Consider the following 13,170-nt stretch of genomic DNA (forward strand, 5'->3'; position numbering starts at 1 on the left):
AAGCAGGTGAACGCTCACCACTCCTCACCACTCCTCACCACTGCTCACCACTGCTCACCACTCCTCACCACTCTTCACCACTACCACTCACTCACCACTCACCACTCATCTCGGTACACGGAGGACTCCAGAACTTTGAGTTGCAGCCCAAACTCAAGCAGGTGAGCGCTCGCCACTCCTCACCACTCCTCACCACTCCTCACCACTGCTCACCACTCCTCACCACTCTTCACCACTCACACTCACCACTCACACTCACCACTCACACTCACCACTCATCTCGGTCCACGGAGGACTCCAGAACTTTGGGTTGCAGCCCAAACTCAAGCAGGTGAACGCTCACCACTCCTCACCACTCCTCACCACTCCTCACCACTGCTCACCACTGCTCACCACTCCTCACCACTCTTCACCACTACCACTCACTCACCACTCACCCACTCATCTCGGTACACGGAGGGACTCCAGAACTTTGAGTTGCAGCCCAAACTCAAGCAGGTGAACGCTCGCCACCACTGCTCACCACTCCTCACCACTCCTCACCACTCCTCACCACTGCTCACCACTCCTCACCACTCACACTCACCACTCACACTCACCACTCACTCACACTCACCACTCATCTCGGTCACGGAGGACTCCAGAACTTTGAGTTGCAGCCCAAACTCAAGCAGGTGAGCGCTCGCCACCACTCCTCACCACTCCTCACCACTCCTCACCACTCCTCACCACTCACACTCACCACTCACTCACACTCACCACTCATCTCGGTCCACGGAGGACTCCAGAACTTTGAGTTGCAGCCCAAACTCAAGCAGGTGAGCGCTCGCCACTCCTCACCACTCCTCACCACTCCTCACCACTGCTCACCACTCCTCACCACTCTTCACCACTCACACTCACCACTCACACTCACACTCACCACTCACACTCACCACTCATCTCGGTCCACGGAAGACTCCAGAACTTTGAGTTGCAGCCCAAACTCAAGCAGGTGAACGCTCACCACCACTGCTCACCACTCCTCACCACTCACACTCACCACTCCTCACCACTCCTCACCACTCCTCACCACTCCTCACCACTCCTCACCACTCACACTCACCACTCACTCACACTCACCACTCATCTCGGTCCACGGAGGACTCCAGAACTTTGAGTTGCAGCCCAAACTCAAGCAGGTGAGCGCTCGCCACCACTGCTCACCACTCCTCACCACTCCTCACCACTCCTCACCACTCACACTCACCACTCACTCACCGCTCACCACTCATCTCGGTCCACGGAGGACTCCAGAACTTTGAGTTGCAGCCCAAACTCAAGCAGGTGAGCGCTCGCCACCACTGCTCACCACTCCTCACCACTCCTCACCACTCCTCACACTGCTCACACTGCTCACCACTCACCACTGCTCACCACTCCTCACCACTCACACTCACCACTCACTCACCACTCACACTCACCACTCATCTCGGTCCACGGAGGACTCCAGAACTTTGAGTTGCAGCCCAAACTCAAGCAGGTGAGCGCTCACCACTGCTCACCACTCCTCACCACTCCTCACCACTCCTCACCACTGCTACACCACTGCTCACCACTCACCACTGCTCACCACTCCTCACCACTCACACTCACCACTCACACTCACCACTCATCTCGGTCCACGGAGGACTCCAGAACTTTGAGTTGCAGCCCAAACTCAAGCAGGTGAGCGCTCACCACTCCTCACCACTCCTCACCACTGCTCACCACTGCTCACCACTCCTCACCACTCTTCACCACTACCACTCACTCACCACTCACCACTCATCTCGGTCCACGGAGGACTCCAGAACTTTGAGTTGCAGCCCAAACTCAAGCAGGTGAGCGCTCACCACCACTGCTCACCACTCCTCACCACTCCTCACCACTCCTCACCACTCCTCACCACTCACACTCACCACTCACTCACACTCACCACTCATCTCGGTCCACGGAGGACTCCAGAACTTTGAGTTGCAGCCCAAACTCAAGCAGGTGAACGCTCACCACTCCTCACCACTCCTCACCACTCCTCACCACTCCTCACCACTGCTCACCACTCCTCACCACTCACACTCACCACTCACACTCACCACTCACACTCACCACTCATCTCGGTCCACAGAGGACTCCAGAACTTTGAGTTGCAGCCCAAACTCAAGCAGGTGAGCGCTCGCCACCACTCCTCACCACTCCTCACCACTCCTCACCACTCCTCACCACTCACACTCACCACTCACTCACACTCACCACTCATCTCGGTCCACGGAGGACTCCAGAACTTTGAGTTGCAGCCCAAACTCAAGCAGGTGAACGCTCACCACCACTGCTCACCACTCCTCACCACTCCTCACCACTCCTCACCACTCCTCACCACTCCTCACCACTCACACTCACCACTCACACTCACCACTCACCACTACCACTCACTCACCACTCACACTCACCACTCACCACTCCTCACCACTCACACTCACCACTCACACTCACCACTCCTCACCACTCCTCACCACTCCTCACCACTGCTCACCACTCACACTCACCACTACCACTCACCACGCCTCACCACTCCTCACCGCTCCTCACCACTCACACTCATCACTGCTCACCACTCACACTCACCACTACCGCTCATCACTCCTCACCACTCCTCACCACTCACTAATCAGCGTGTGTCCCCGTGTCTCCATGTCCCCGTGTCTCCGTGTGTCTCCGTGTGTCTCTGTGTGTCTCCGTGTGTCTCCGTGTCTCTGTGTGTCTCCGTGTCTCTGTGTGTCTCTGTGTGTCTCCGTGTGTCTCTGTGTCTCCGTGTCTCTGTGTGTCTCTGTGTGTCTCCGTGTGTCTCTGTGTCTCCGTGTCTCTGTGTCTCTGTGTGTCTCCGTGTGTCTCCGTGTCTCTGTGTCTCTGTGTGTCTCCGTGTCTCTGTGTCTCTGTGTGTCTCCGTGTGTCTCCGTGTCTCTGTGTGTCTCCGTGTCTCTGTGTGTCTCTGTGTGTCTCCGTGTGTCTCTGTGTCTCCGTGTCTCTGTGTCTCTGTGTGTCTCCGTGTGTCTCCGTGTGTCTCCGTGTGTCTCTGTGTGTCTCCGTGTCTCCGTGTCTCTGTGTGTCTCCGTGTGTCTCTGTGTCTCCGTGTCTCTGTGTGTCTCCGTGTCTCTGTGTGTCTGTGTGTCTCCGTGTGTCTCCGTGTGTCTCTGTGTGTCTCCGTGTGTCTCTGTGTGTCTCCGTGTGTCTCTGTGTCTCCGTGTCTCTGTGTCTCTGTGTGTCTCCGTGTGTCTCTGTGTGTCTCCGTGTGTCTCTGTGTGTCTCCGTGTGTCTCTGTGTGTCTCCGTGTGTCTCTGTGTGTCTCCGTGTCTCCGTGTCTCTGTGTGTCTCCGTGTGTCTCTGTGTCTCCGTGTCTCTGTGTGTCTCCGTGTGTCTCCGTGTCTCTGTGTGTCTCCGTGTCTCCGTGTGTCTCTGTGTGTCTCCGTGTGTCTCCGTGTGTCTCCGTGTCTCTACGTGTGTCTCTGTGTGTCTCCGTGTGTCTCCGTGTGTCTCCGTGTGTCTTTGTGTCTCCGTGTCTCTGTGTGTCTCCGTGTGTCTCCGTGTGTCTCCGTGTGTCTCTGTGTCTCCGTGTCTCTGTGTCTCTGTGTGTCTCCGTGTGTCTCTGTGTGTCTCCGTGTGTCTCTGTGTGTCTCCGTGTGTCTCTGTGTGTCTCCGTGTGTCTCTGTGTGTCTCCGTGTCTCCGTGTCTCTGTGTGTCTCCGTGTGTCTCTGTGTCTCCGTGTCTCTGTGTGTCTCCGTGTGTCTCCGTGTCTCTGTGTGTCTCCGTGTCTCCGTGTGTCTCCGTGTGTCTCTGTGTCTCCGTGTCTCTGTGTGTCTCCGTGTGTCTCCGTGTGTCTCCGTGTGTCTCTGTGTCTCCGTGTCTCTGTGTCTCCGTGTGTCTCCGTGTGTCTCTGTGTGTCTCCGTGTGTCTCCGTGTGTCTCCGTGTGTCTCCGTGTCTCCGTGTGTCTCCGTGTGTCTCTGCGTGTCTCCGTGTGTCTCCGTGTGTCTCTGTCTGTCTTCTTGTGTCTCCGTGTCTCCAGGTGTTTGGGAAAGGTCTAATTAAAGCTGCGATGACGACAGGAGCTTGGATCTTCACTCAAGGAGTCAACACAGGTAACTCATTCACTCGCTCACTCATTCACCAACTCATTCACTCACTCATTCACTCACTCATTCACTCGCTCACTCATCCACTCACTAATTCACTCATTCACTCGCTCACTCATTCACTCACTCATTCACTCACTCATTCACTCACTCATTCACTCGCTCACTCATCCACTCACTAATTCACTCATTCACTCGCTCACTCATCCACTCACTCATTCACTCACTCATTCACTCACTCATTCACTCGCTCACTCATCCACTCACTCATTCACTCATTCACTTGCTCACTCATTCACCAACTCATTCACTCACTCATTCACTCGCTCATCCACTCGCTCACTCATCCACTCACTCATTCACTCATTCACTTGCTCACTCATATACCAACTCACTCACTCATTCACTCGCTCACTCATTCACCAACTCATTCACTCGCTCATTCACTCGCTCACTTATCCAACCACTCACTCGCTCATTCACTCACCACTCGTTCACCAGCTCATTCACTCACTCATTCACTCGCCCACTCATCCACCCACCCACTCACTCACCCACTCACTCACTCATTCACTCACTCACTCATCCACCCACTCACTCATCCCCCCACTCACTCATTCACTCGCCCACTCATTCACCAACTCATTCACTCGCTCACCCACTCACTCACTCATCCACCAACTCACCCATTCACTCGCTCACTCATTCACCCACTCACTCACTCATCCACTCACTCACCCACTTGCTCTGTGTGTCTATGTGTGTGTGTCTATGTGTGTGTGTGTCTATGTGTCTGTGTGTGTGGGTGTATCTGTGTGTGTCTCTGTGTGTGTCTTGTGTCTGTGTGTGTGTCTATCTGTGTGGGTGTCTCTGTGTGTGTGTGTCTGTGTGTGTGTCTGTGTGTGTGTGTGTGTGTCTGTGTGTGTGTGTGTCTGTGTGTGTGTGTGTCTGTGTCTGTGTGTGTGTGTCTGTGTGTGTGTGTGTCTGTGTGTGTGTGTCTGTGTGTGTGTGTCTGTGTGTGTGTATCTGTGTGTGTGTCTATCTATCTGTGTGTGTCTATGTGTGTGTGTCTGTGTGTATCTATCTATCTGTGTGTGTGTCTGTGTGTGTGTCTGTGTGTGTGTCTGTGTGTGTGTGTCTGTGTGTGTGTCTGTGTGTCTGTGTGTGTCTGTGTATGTCTGTGTGTGTCTGTGTGTGTGTGTCTGTGTGTGTGTGTGTCTGTGTGTGTGTGTCTGTGTGTGTGTGTGTCTCTATCTATGTGTGTGTGTCTGTGTGTGTGTCTATGTATCTGTGTGTGTGTGTCTGTGTGTGTGTCTATGTATCTGTGTGTGTGTGTCTGTGTGTGTGTGTGTGTGTCTATCTATCTGTGTGTCTATCTGTGTGTCTCTCTACAGGGGTGATCCGTCACGTTGGCGACGCGCTCAAGGACCACTCGTCCAAGTCGCGCGGCAAGATCTGCACCGTGGGGCTGGCGCCCTGGGGCATCGTGGAGAACAAGGACGACCTCGTGGGCAAAGACGTGAGTTAGTACTAGTTAGTTAGTACTAGTTAGTTAGTACTAGTTAGTAGTTAGTAGTTAGTTAGTACTAGTTAGTAGTTAGTTAGTAGTTAGTAGTTAGTTACTAGTTAGTCAGTGCGTGGGGCTGGCGCCCTGGGGCATCGTGGAGAACAAGGACGACCTCGTGGGCAAAGACGTGAGTTAGTACTAGTTAGTAGTTACTAGTTAGTTAGTACTAGTTAGTAGTACTAGTTAGTTAGTAGTTAGTTAGTAGTTAGTTAGTACTAGTTAGTTAGTAGTTAGTTAGTAGTTAGTACTTAGTTAGTACTAGTTAGTTAGTACTAGTTAGTTAGTAGTTAGTTAGTAGTTAGTTAGTACTAGTTAGTTAGTAGTTAGTTAGTAGTTAGTACTTAGTTAGTACTAGTTAGTTAGTACTAGTTAGTTAGTACTAGTTAGTTAGTACTAGTTAGTAGTTAGTAGTTAGTTAGTACTAGTTAGTTAGTACTAGTTAGTTAGTAGTTAGTTAGTACTAGTTAGTTAGTACTAGTTAGTAGTTAGTAGTTAGTTAGTACTAGTTAGTTAGTACTAGTTAGTTAGTACTAGTTAGTTAGTACTAGTTAGTAGTTAGTAGTTAGTTAGTACTAGTTAGTTAGTACTAGTTAGTAGTTAGTAGTTAGTTAGTACTAGTTAGTTAGTACTAGTTAGTTAGTACTAGTTAGTTAGTACTAGTTAGTTAGTAGTTAGTTAGTACTAGTTAGTTAGTACTAGTTAGTAGTTAGTAGTTAGTTAGTACTAGTTAGTTAGTACTAGTTAGTTAGTACTAGTTAGTTAGTACTAGTTAGTAGTTAGTAGTTAGTTAGTACTAGTTAGTTAGTACTAGTTAGTAGTTAGTAGTTAGTTAGTACTAGTTAGTTAGTACTAGTTAGTTAGTACTAGTTAGTTAGTAGTTAGTTAGTACTAGTTAGTTAGTACTAGTTAGTTAGTAGTTAGTTAGTACTAGTTAGTTAGTACTAGTTAGTTAGTAGTTAGTTAGTACTAGTTAGTTAGTACTAGTTAGTAGTTAGTAGTTAGTTAGTACTAGTTAGTTAGTACTAGTTAGTTAGTAGTTAGTTAGTACTAGTTAGTTAGTACTAGTTAGTTAGTAGTTAGTTAGTACTAGTTAGTTAGTAGTTAGTTAGTACTAGTTAGTTAGTAGTTAGTTAGTACTAGTTAGTTAGTACTAGTTAGTTAGTACTAGTTAGTTAGTACTAGTTAGTTAGTAGTTAGTTAGTACTAGTTAGTTAGTACTAGTTAGTTAGTAGTTAGTTAGTACTAGTTAGTTAGTACTAGTTAGTTAGTACTAGTTAGTTAGTAGTTAGTTAGTACTAGTTAGTTAGTACTAGTTAGTTAGTAGTTAGTTAGTACTAGTTAGTTAGTACTAGTTAGTAGTTAGTAGTTAGTTAGTACTAGTTAGTAGTTAGTTACTAGCTAGTTAGTACTAGTTAGTTAGTACTAGTTAGTAGTTAGTTAGTACTAGTTAGTTAGTTGTTAGTAGTTAGTAGTTAGTTAGTACTAGTTAGTTAGTAGTTAGTTAGTACTAGTTAGTAGTTAGTACTAGTTAGTTAGTACTAGTTAGTACTAGTTAGTTAGTAGTTAGTACTAGTTAGTTAGTAGTTAGTAGTTAGTTAGTAGTTAGTTAGTAGTTAGTTAGTAGTTAGTACTAGTTAGTTAGTAGTTAGTAGTTAGTACTAGTTAGTTAGTAGTTAGTTAGTAGTTAGTTAGTACTAGTTAGTTAGTACTAGTTAGTTAGTAGTTAGTTAGTACTAGTTAGTTAGTACTAGTTAGTTAGTAGTTAGTTAGTACTAGTTAGTTAGTACTAGTTAGTTAGTACTAGTTAGTTAGTAGTTAGTTAGTACTAGTTAGTTAGTACTAGTTAGTTAGTACTAGTTAGTTAGTAGTTAGTTAGTACTAGTTAGTTAGTACTAGTTAGTTAGTAGTTAGTTAGTACTAGTTAGTTAGTACTAGTTAGTAGTTAGTAGTTAGTTAGTACTAGTTAGTTAGTACTAGTTAGTTAGTAGTTAGTTAGTACTAGTTAGTTAGTACTAGTTAGTTAGTAGTTAGTTAGTACTAGTTAGTTAGTAGTTAGTTAGTACTAGTTAGTTAGTAGTTAGTTAGTACTAGTTAGTTAGTACTAGTTAGTTAGTACTAGTTAGTTAGTACTAGTTAGTTAGTAGTTAGTTAGTACTAGTTAGTTAGTACTAGTTAGTTAGTAGTTAGTTAGTACTAGTTAGTTAGTACTAGTTAGTTAGTACTAGTTAGTTAGTAGTTAGTTAGTACTAGTTAGTTAGTACTAGTTAGTTAGTAGTTAGTTAGTACTAGTTAGTTAGTACTAGTTAGTAGTTAGTAGTTAGTTAGTACTAGTTAGTAGTTAGTTACTAGCTAGTTAGTACTAGTTAGTTAGTACTAGTTAGTAGTTAGTTAGTACTAGTTAGTTAGTTGTTAGTAGTTAGTAGTTAGTTAGTACTAGTTAGTTAGTAGTTAGTTAGTACTAGTTAGTAGTTAGTACTAGTTAGTTAGTACTAGTTAGTACTAGTTAGTTAGTAGTTAGTACTAGTTAGTTAGTAGTTAGTAGTTAGTTAGTAGTTAGTTAGTAGTTAGTTAGTAGTTAGTACTAGTTAGTTAGTAGTTAGTAGTTAGTACTAGTTAGTTAGTAGTTAGTTAGTAGTTAGTTAGTAGTTAGTTAGTACTAGTTAGTTAGTACTAGTTAGTAGTTAGTAGTTAGTTAGTACTAGTTAGTTAGTACTAGTTAGTTAGTACTAGTTAGTTAGTACTAGTTAGTAGTTAGTAGTTAGTTAGTACTAGTTAGTTAGTACTAGTTAGTTAGTAGTTAGTTAGTACTAGTTAGTTAGTACTAGTTAGTTAGTACTAGTTAGTTAGTAGTTAGTTAGTACTAGTTAGTTAGTACTAGTTAGTTAGTAGTTAGTTAGTACTAGTTAGTTAGTACTAGTTAGTTAGTACTAGTTAGTTAGTAGTTAGTTAGTACTAGTTAGTTAGTACTAGTTAGTTAGTAGTTAGTTAGTACTAGTTAGTTAGTACTAGTTAGTTAGTACTAGTTAGTTAGTACTAGTTAGTTAGTAGTTAGTTAGTACTAGTTAGTTAGTACTAGTTAGTAGTTAGTAGTTAGTTAGTACTAGTTAGTAGTTAGTTACTAGCTAGTTAGTACTAGTTAGTTAGTACTAGTTAGTAGTTAGTTAGTACTAGTTAGTTAGTTGTTAGTAGTTAGTAGTTAGTTAGTACTAGTTAGTTAGTAGTTAGTTAGTACTAGTTAGTACTAGTTAGTTAGTTGTTAGTAGTTAGTAGTTAGTTAGTACTAGTTAGTTAGTAGTTAGTTAGTACTAGTTAGTAGTTAGTACTAGTTAGTTAGTAGTTAGTTAGTAGTTAGTTAGTAGTTAGTACTAGTTAGTTAGTAGTTAGTAGTTAGTTAGTAGTTAGTTAGTAGTTAGTTAGTAGTTAGTTAGTAGTTAGTACTAGTTAGTTAGTAGTTAGTAGTTAGTACTAGTTAGTTAGTAGTTAGTTAGTAGTTAGTTAGTACTAGTTAGTACTAGTTAGTTACTAGTTAGTTAGTAGTTAGTACTAGTTAGTTAGTAGTTAGTAGTTAGTACTAGTTAGTTAGTAGTTAGTAGTTAGTACTAGTTAGTTAGTAGTTAGTAGTTAGTAGTTAGTTAGTAGTTAGTAGTTAGTTACTAGTTAGTTACTAGTTAGTTAGTAGTTAGTTAGTAGTTAGTACTAGTTAGTTAGTAGTTAGTAGTTAGTAGTTAGTTACTAGTTAGTTACTAGTTAGTTAGTAGTTAGTTAGTAGTTAGTTAGTACTAGTTAGTACTAGTTAGTTAGTAGTTAGTACTAGTTAGTTAGTACTAGTTAGTACTAGTTAGTTAGTAGTTAGTACTAGTTAGTTAGTAGTTAGTAGTTAGTAGTTAGTTAGTAGTTAGTAGTTAGTTAGTAGTTAGTTAGTAGTTAGTTAGTAGTTAGTTAGTAGTTAGTAGTTAGTAGTTAGTTAGTAGTTAGTTAGTAGCTAGTTAGTAGTTAGTTACTAGTTAGTTAGTAGTTAGTTAGTAGTTAGTTAGTAGTTAGTAGTTAGTTAGTAGTTAGTTAGTAGTTAGTTACTAGTTAGTTAGTAGTTAGTTAGTAGTTAGTTAGTAGTTAGTTAGTAGTTAGTAGTTAGTTAGTAGTTAGTTAGTAGTTAGTTAGTAGTTAGTTACTAGTTAGTACTAGTTAGTTAGTAGTTACTAGTTAGTTACTAGTTAGTTAGTAGTTAGTAGTTAGTACTAGTTAGTTAGTAGTTAGCAGTTAGTACTAGTTAGTTAGTAGTTAGTAGTTAGTTACTAGTTAGTTAGTAGTTAGTTAGTAGTTAGTTAGTAGCTAGTTAGTAGTTAGTTACTAGTTAGTTACTAGTTAGTTAGTAGTTAGTTAGTAGTTAGTTAGTACTAGTTAGTACTAGTTAGTTAGTAGTTAGTTAGTAGTTAGTTAGTAGTTAGTACTAGTTAGTTAGTACTAGTTAGTTAGTACTAGTTAGTTAGTAGTTAGTTAGTACTAGTTAGTTAGTAGTTAGTTAGTACTAGTTAGTTAGTAGTTAGTTAGTACTAGTTAGTTAGTAGTTAGTAGTTAGTTAGTAGTTAGTAGTTAGTTACTAGTTAGTACTAGTTAGTTAGTAGTTAGTTAGTAGTTAGTTAGTACTAGTTAGTTAGTAGTTAGTTAGTACTAGTTAGTTAGTAGTTAGTTAGTAGTTAGTAGTTAGTACTAGTTAGTTAGTACTAGTTAGTAGTTAGTACTAGTTAGTTAGTAGTTAGTTAGTAGTTAGTTAGTTAGTAGTTAGTTAGTAGTTAGTTAGTAGTTAGTTAGTAGTTAGTTAGTAGTTAGTTAGTAGCTAGTTACTAGTTAGTTAGTAGTTAGTTAGTAGTTAGTTAGTAGTTAGTTAGTAGTTAGTTAGTAGTTAGTTAGTAGTTAGTTAGTAGCTAGTTACTAGTTAGTTAGTAGTTAGTTAGTAGTTAGTTAGTAGTTAGTTAGTAGTTAGTTAGTAGTTAGTTACTAGTTAGTTAGTAGTTAGTTAGTAGTTAGTTAGTAGTTAGTACTAGTTAGTTAGTAGTTAGTTAGTAGTTAGTTAGTAGTTAGTTAGTAGTTAGTTAGTAGTTAGTTAGTAGTTAGTTAGTAGTTAGTTAGTAGTTAGTTAGTAGTTAGTTAGTAGTTAGTAGTTAGTTAGTAGTTAGTTAGTAGTTAGTTAGTAGTTAGTTAGTAGTTAGTTAGTAGCTAGTTACTAGTTAGTTAGTAGTTAGTTAGTAGTTAGTTAGTAGTTAGTAGTTAGTTAGTAGTTAGTTAGTAGTTAGTTAGTAGTTAGTAGTTAGTTAGTAGTTAGTTAGTAGTTAGTTAGTAGTTAGTTAGTAGTTAGTAGTTAGTACTAGTTAGTTAGTAGTTAGTTAGTAGTTAGTTAGTAGTTAGTTAGTAGTTAGTTAGTAGTTAGTAGTTAGTTAGTACTAGTTAGTTAGTAGTTAGTAGTTAGTTAGTAGTTAGTAGTTAGTAGTTAGTAGTTAGTAGTTAGTAGTTAGTAGTTAGTTAGTAGTTAGTTAGTAGTTAGTTAGTAGTTAGTACTAGTTAGTTAGTACTAGTTAGTAGTTAGTTAGTAGTTAGTTAGTAGTTAGTAGTTAGTAGTTAGTAGTTAGTAGTTAGTTAGTAGTTAGTAGTTAGTTAGTAGTTAGTAGTTAGTAGTTAGTAGTTAGTTAGTAGTTAGTAGTTAGTAGTTAGTAGTTAGTTAGTAGTTAGTTAGTAGTTAGTTAGTAGTTAGTAGTTAGTAGTTAGTAGTTAGTTAGTAGTTAGTTAGTAGTTAGTTAGTAGTTAGTAGTTAGTAGTTAGTTAGTAGTTAGTACTAGTTAGTTAGTAGTTAGTTAGTAGTTAGTTAGTAGTTAGTTAGTAGTTAGTAGTTAGTTAGTAGTTAGTTAGTAGTTAGTTAGTAGTTAGTTACTAGTTAGTTAGTAGTTAGTTAGTAGTTAGTTAGTAGTTAGTACTAGTTAGTTAGTAGTTAGTTAGTAGTTAGTTACTAGTTAGTTACTAGTTAGTTAGTAGTTAGTTAGTAGTTAGTTACTAGTTAGTTAGTAGTTAGTTAGTAGTTAGTTAGTAGTTAGTTAGTAGTTAGTACTAGTTAGTTAGTAGTTAGTTAGTAGTTAGTTAGTAGTTAGTTAGTAGTTAGTACTAGTTAGTTAGTAGTTAGTTAGTAGTTAGTTAGTAGTTAGTTAGTAGTTAGTAGTTAGTTAGTAGTTAGTTAGTAGTTAGTTACTAGTTAGTTAGTAGTTAGTTAGTAGTTAGTTAGTAGTTAGTTAGTTAGTAGTTAGTAGTTAGTTACTAGTTAGTTAGTAGTTAGTTAGTAGTTAGTTAGTAGTTAGTACTAGTTAGTTACTAGTTAGTTAGTAGTTAGTTAGTAGTTAGTTAGTAGTTAGTTAGTAGTTAGTTAGTAGTTAGTTAGTAGTTAGTTAGTAGTTAGTTACTAGTTAGTTAGTAGTTAGTTAGTAGTTAGTTAGTAGTTAGTAGTTAGTAGTTAGTTAGTAGTTAGTACTAGTTAGTTAGTAGTTAGTAGTTAGTACTAGTTAGTTAGTAGTTAGTTAGTAGTTAGTTAGTACTAGTTAGTTAGTAGTTAGTTAGTAGTTAGTTAGTAGTTAGTACTAGTTAGTTAGTACTAGTTAGTTAGTAGTTAGTTAGTAGTTAGTTAGTAGTTAGTAGTTAGTTAGTAGTTAGTTAGTAGTTAGTTAGTAGTTAGTACTAGTTAGTAGTTAGTAGCTAGTAGTTAGTAGTTAGTACTAGTTAGTTAGTAGTTAGTTAGTAGTTAGTTAGTAGTTAGTTAGTAGTTAGTACTAGTTAGTTAGTAGTTAGTTAGTAGTTAGTTAGTAGTTAGTAGTTAGTTAGTAGTTAGTTAGTAGTTAGTTACTAGTAGTTAGTAGTTAGTTAGTAGTTAGTTAGTAGTTAGTTAGTAGTTAGTTAGTAGTTAGTACTAGTTAGTTAGTAGTTAGTTAGTAGTTAGTTACTAGTTAGTTAGTAGTTAGTTAGTAGTTAGTAGTTAGTTAGTAGTTAGTTAGTAGTTAGTTAGTAGTTAGTTAGTAGTTAGTACTAGTTAGTTAGTAGTTAGTACTAGTTAGTTAGTAGTTAGTTAGTAGTTAGTTAGTAGTTAGTAGTTAGTTAGTAGTTAGTTAGTAGTTAGTTAGTAGTTAGTTAGTAGTTAGTTAGTAGTTAGTTAGTAGTTAGTTACTAGTTAGTTAGTAGTTAGTTAGTAGTTAGTTAGTAGTTAGTAGTTAGTTAGTAGTTAGTTAGTAGTTAGTTAGTAGTTAGTTAGTAGTTAGTTACTAGTTAGTTAGTAGTTAGTTAGTAGCTAGTAGTTAGTTAGTAGTTAGTTACTAGTAGTTAGTAGTTAGTTACTAGTTAGTTAGTAGTTAGTTACTAGTTAGTTAGTAGTTAGTTAGTAGCTAGTTAGTAGTTAGTTAGTAGTTAGTTAGTAGTTAGTTACTAGT

General features: G+C 39.7%; 1 protein-coding gene across 1 annotated transcript in view; it reads left to right on the forward strand.

Moving 5' to 3' along the window:
* The window catches only part of LOC144738838 (transient receptor potential cation channel subfamily M member 1-like), a gene marked incomplete at both ends in the record, with an annotated part of 30,609 nt that overhangs the window by 1,509 nt on the left and 15,930 nt on the right, over positions 1-13,170 (forward strand). Inside the window, 2 exons of the mRNA XM_078621832.1 lie at positions 4,080-4,152; positions 5,541-5,665. Of these exons, the coding sequence (XP_078477958.1) occupies positions 4,080-4,152; positions 5,541-5,665 (198 nt within the window). The remainder of the gene's footprint in view (positions 1-4,079; positions 4,153-5,540; positions 5,666-13,170) is intronic.

The sequence above is a fragment of the Lampetra planeri genome, unplaced genomic scaffold, assembly GCF_965212315.1.
Source record: "Lampetra planeri unplaced genomic scaffold, kcLamPlan1.2.h2 scaffold_1183, whole genome shotgun sequence".
Lineage (NCBI taxonomy): Eukaryota > Metazoa > Chordata > Hyperoartia > Petromyzontiformes > Petromyzontidae > Lampetra > Lampetra planeri.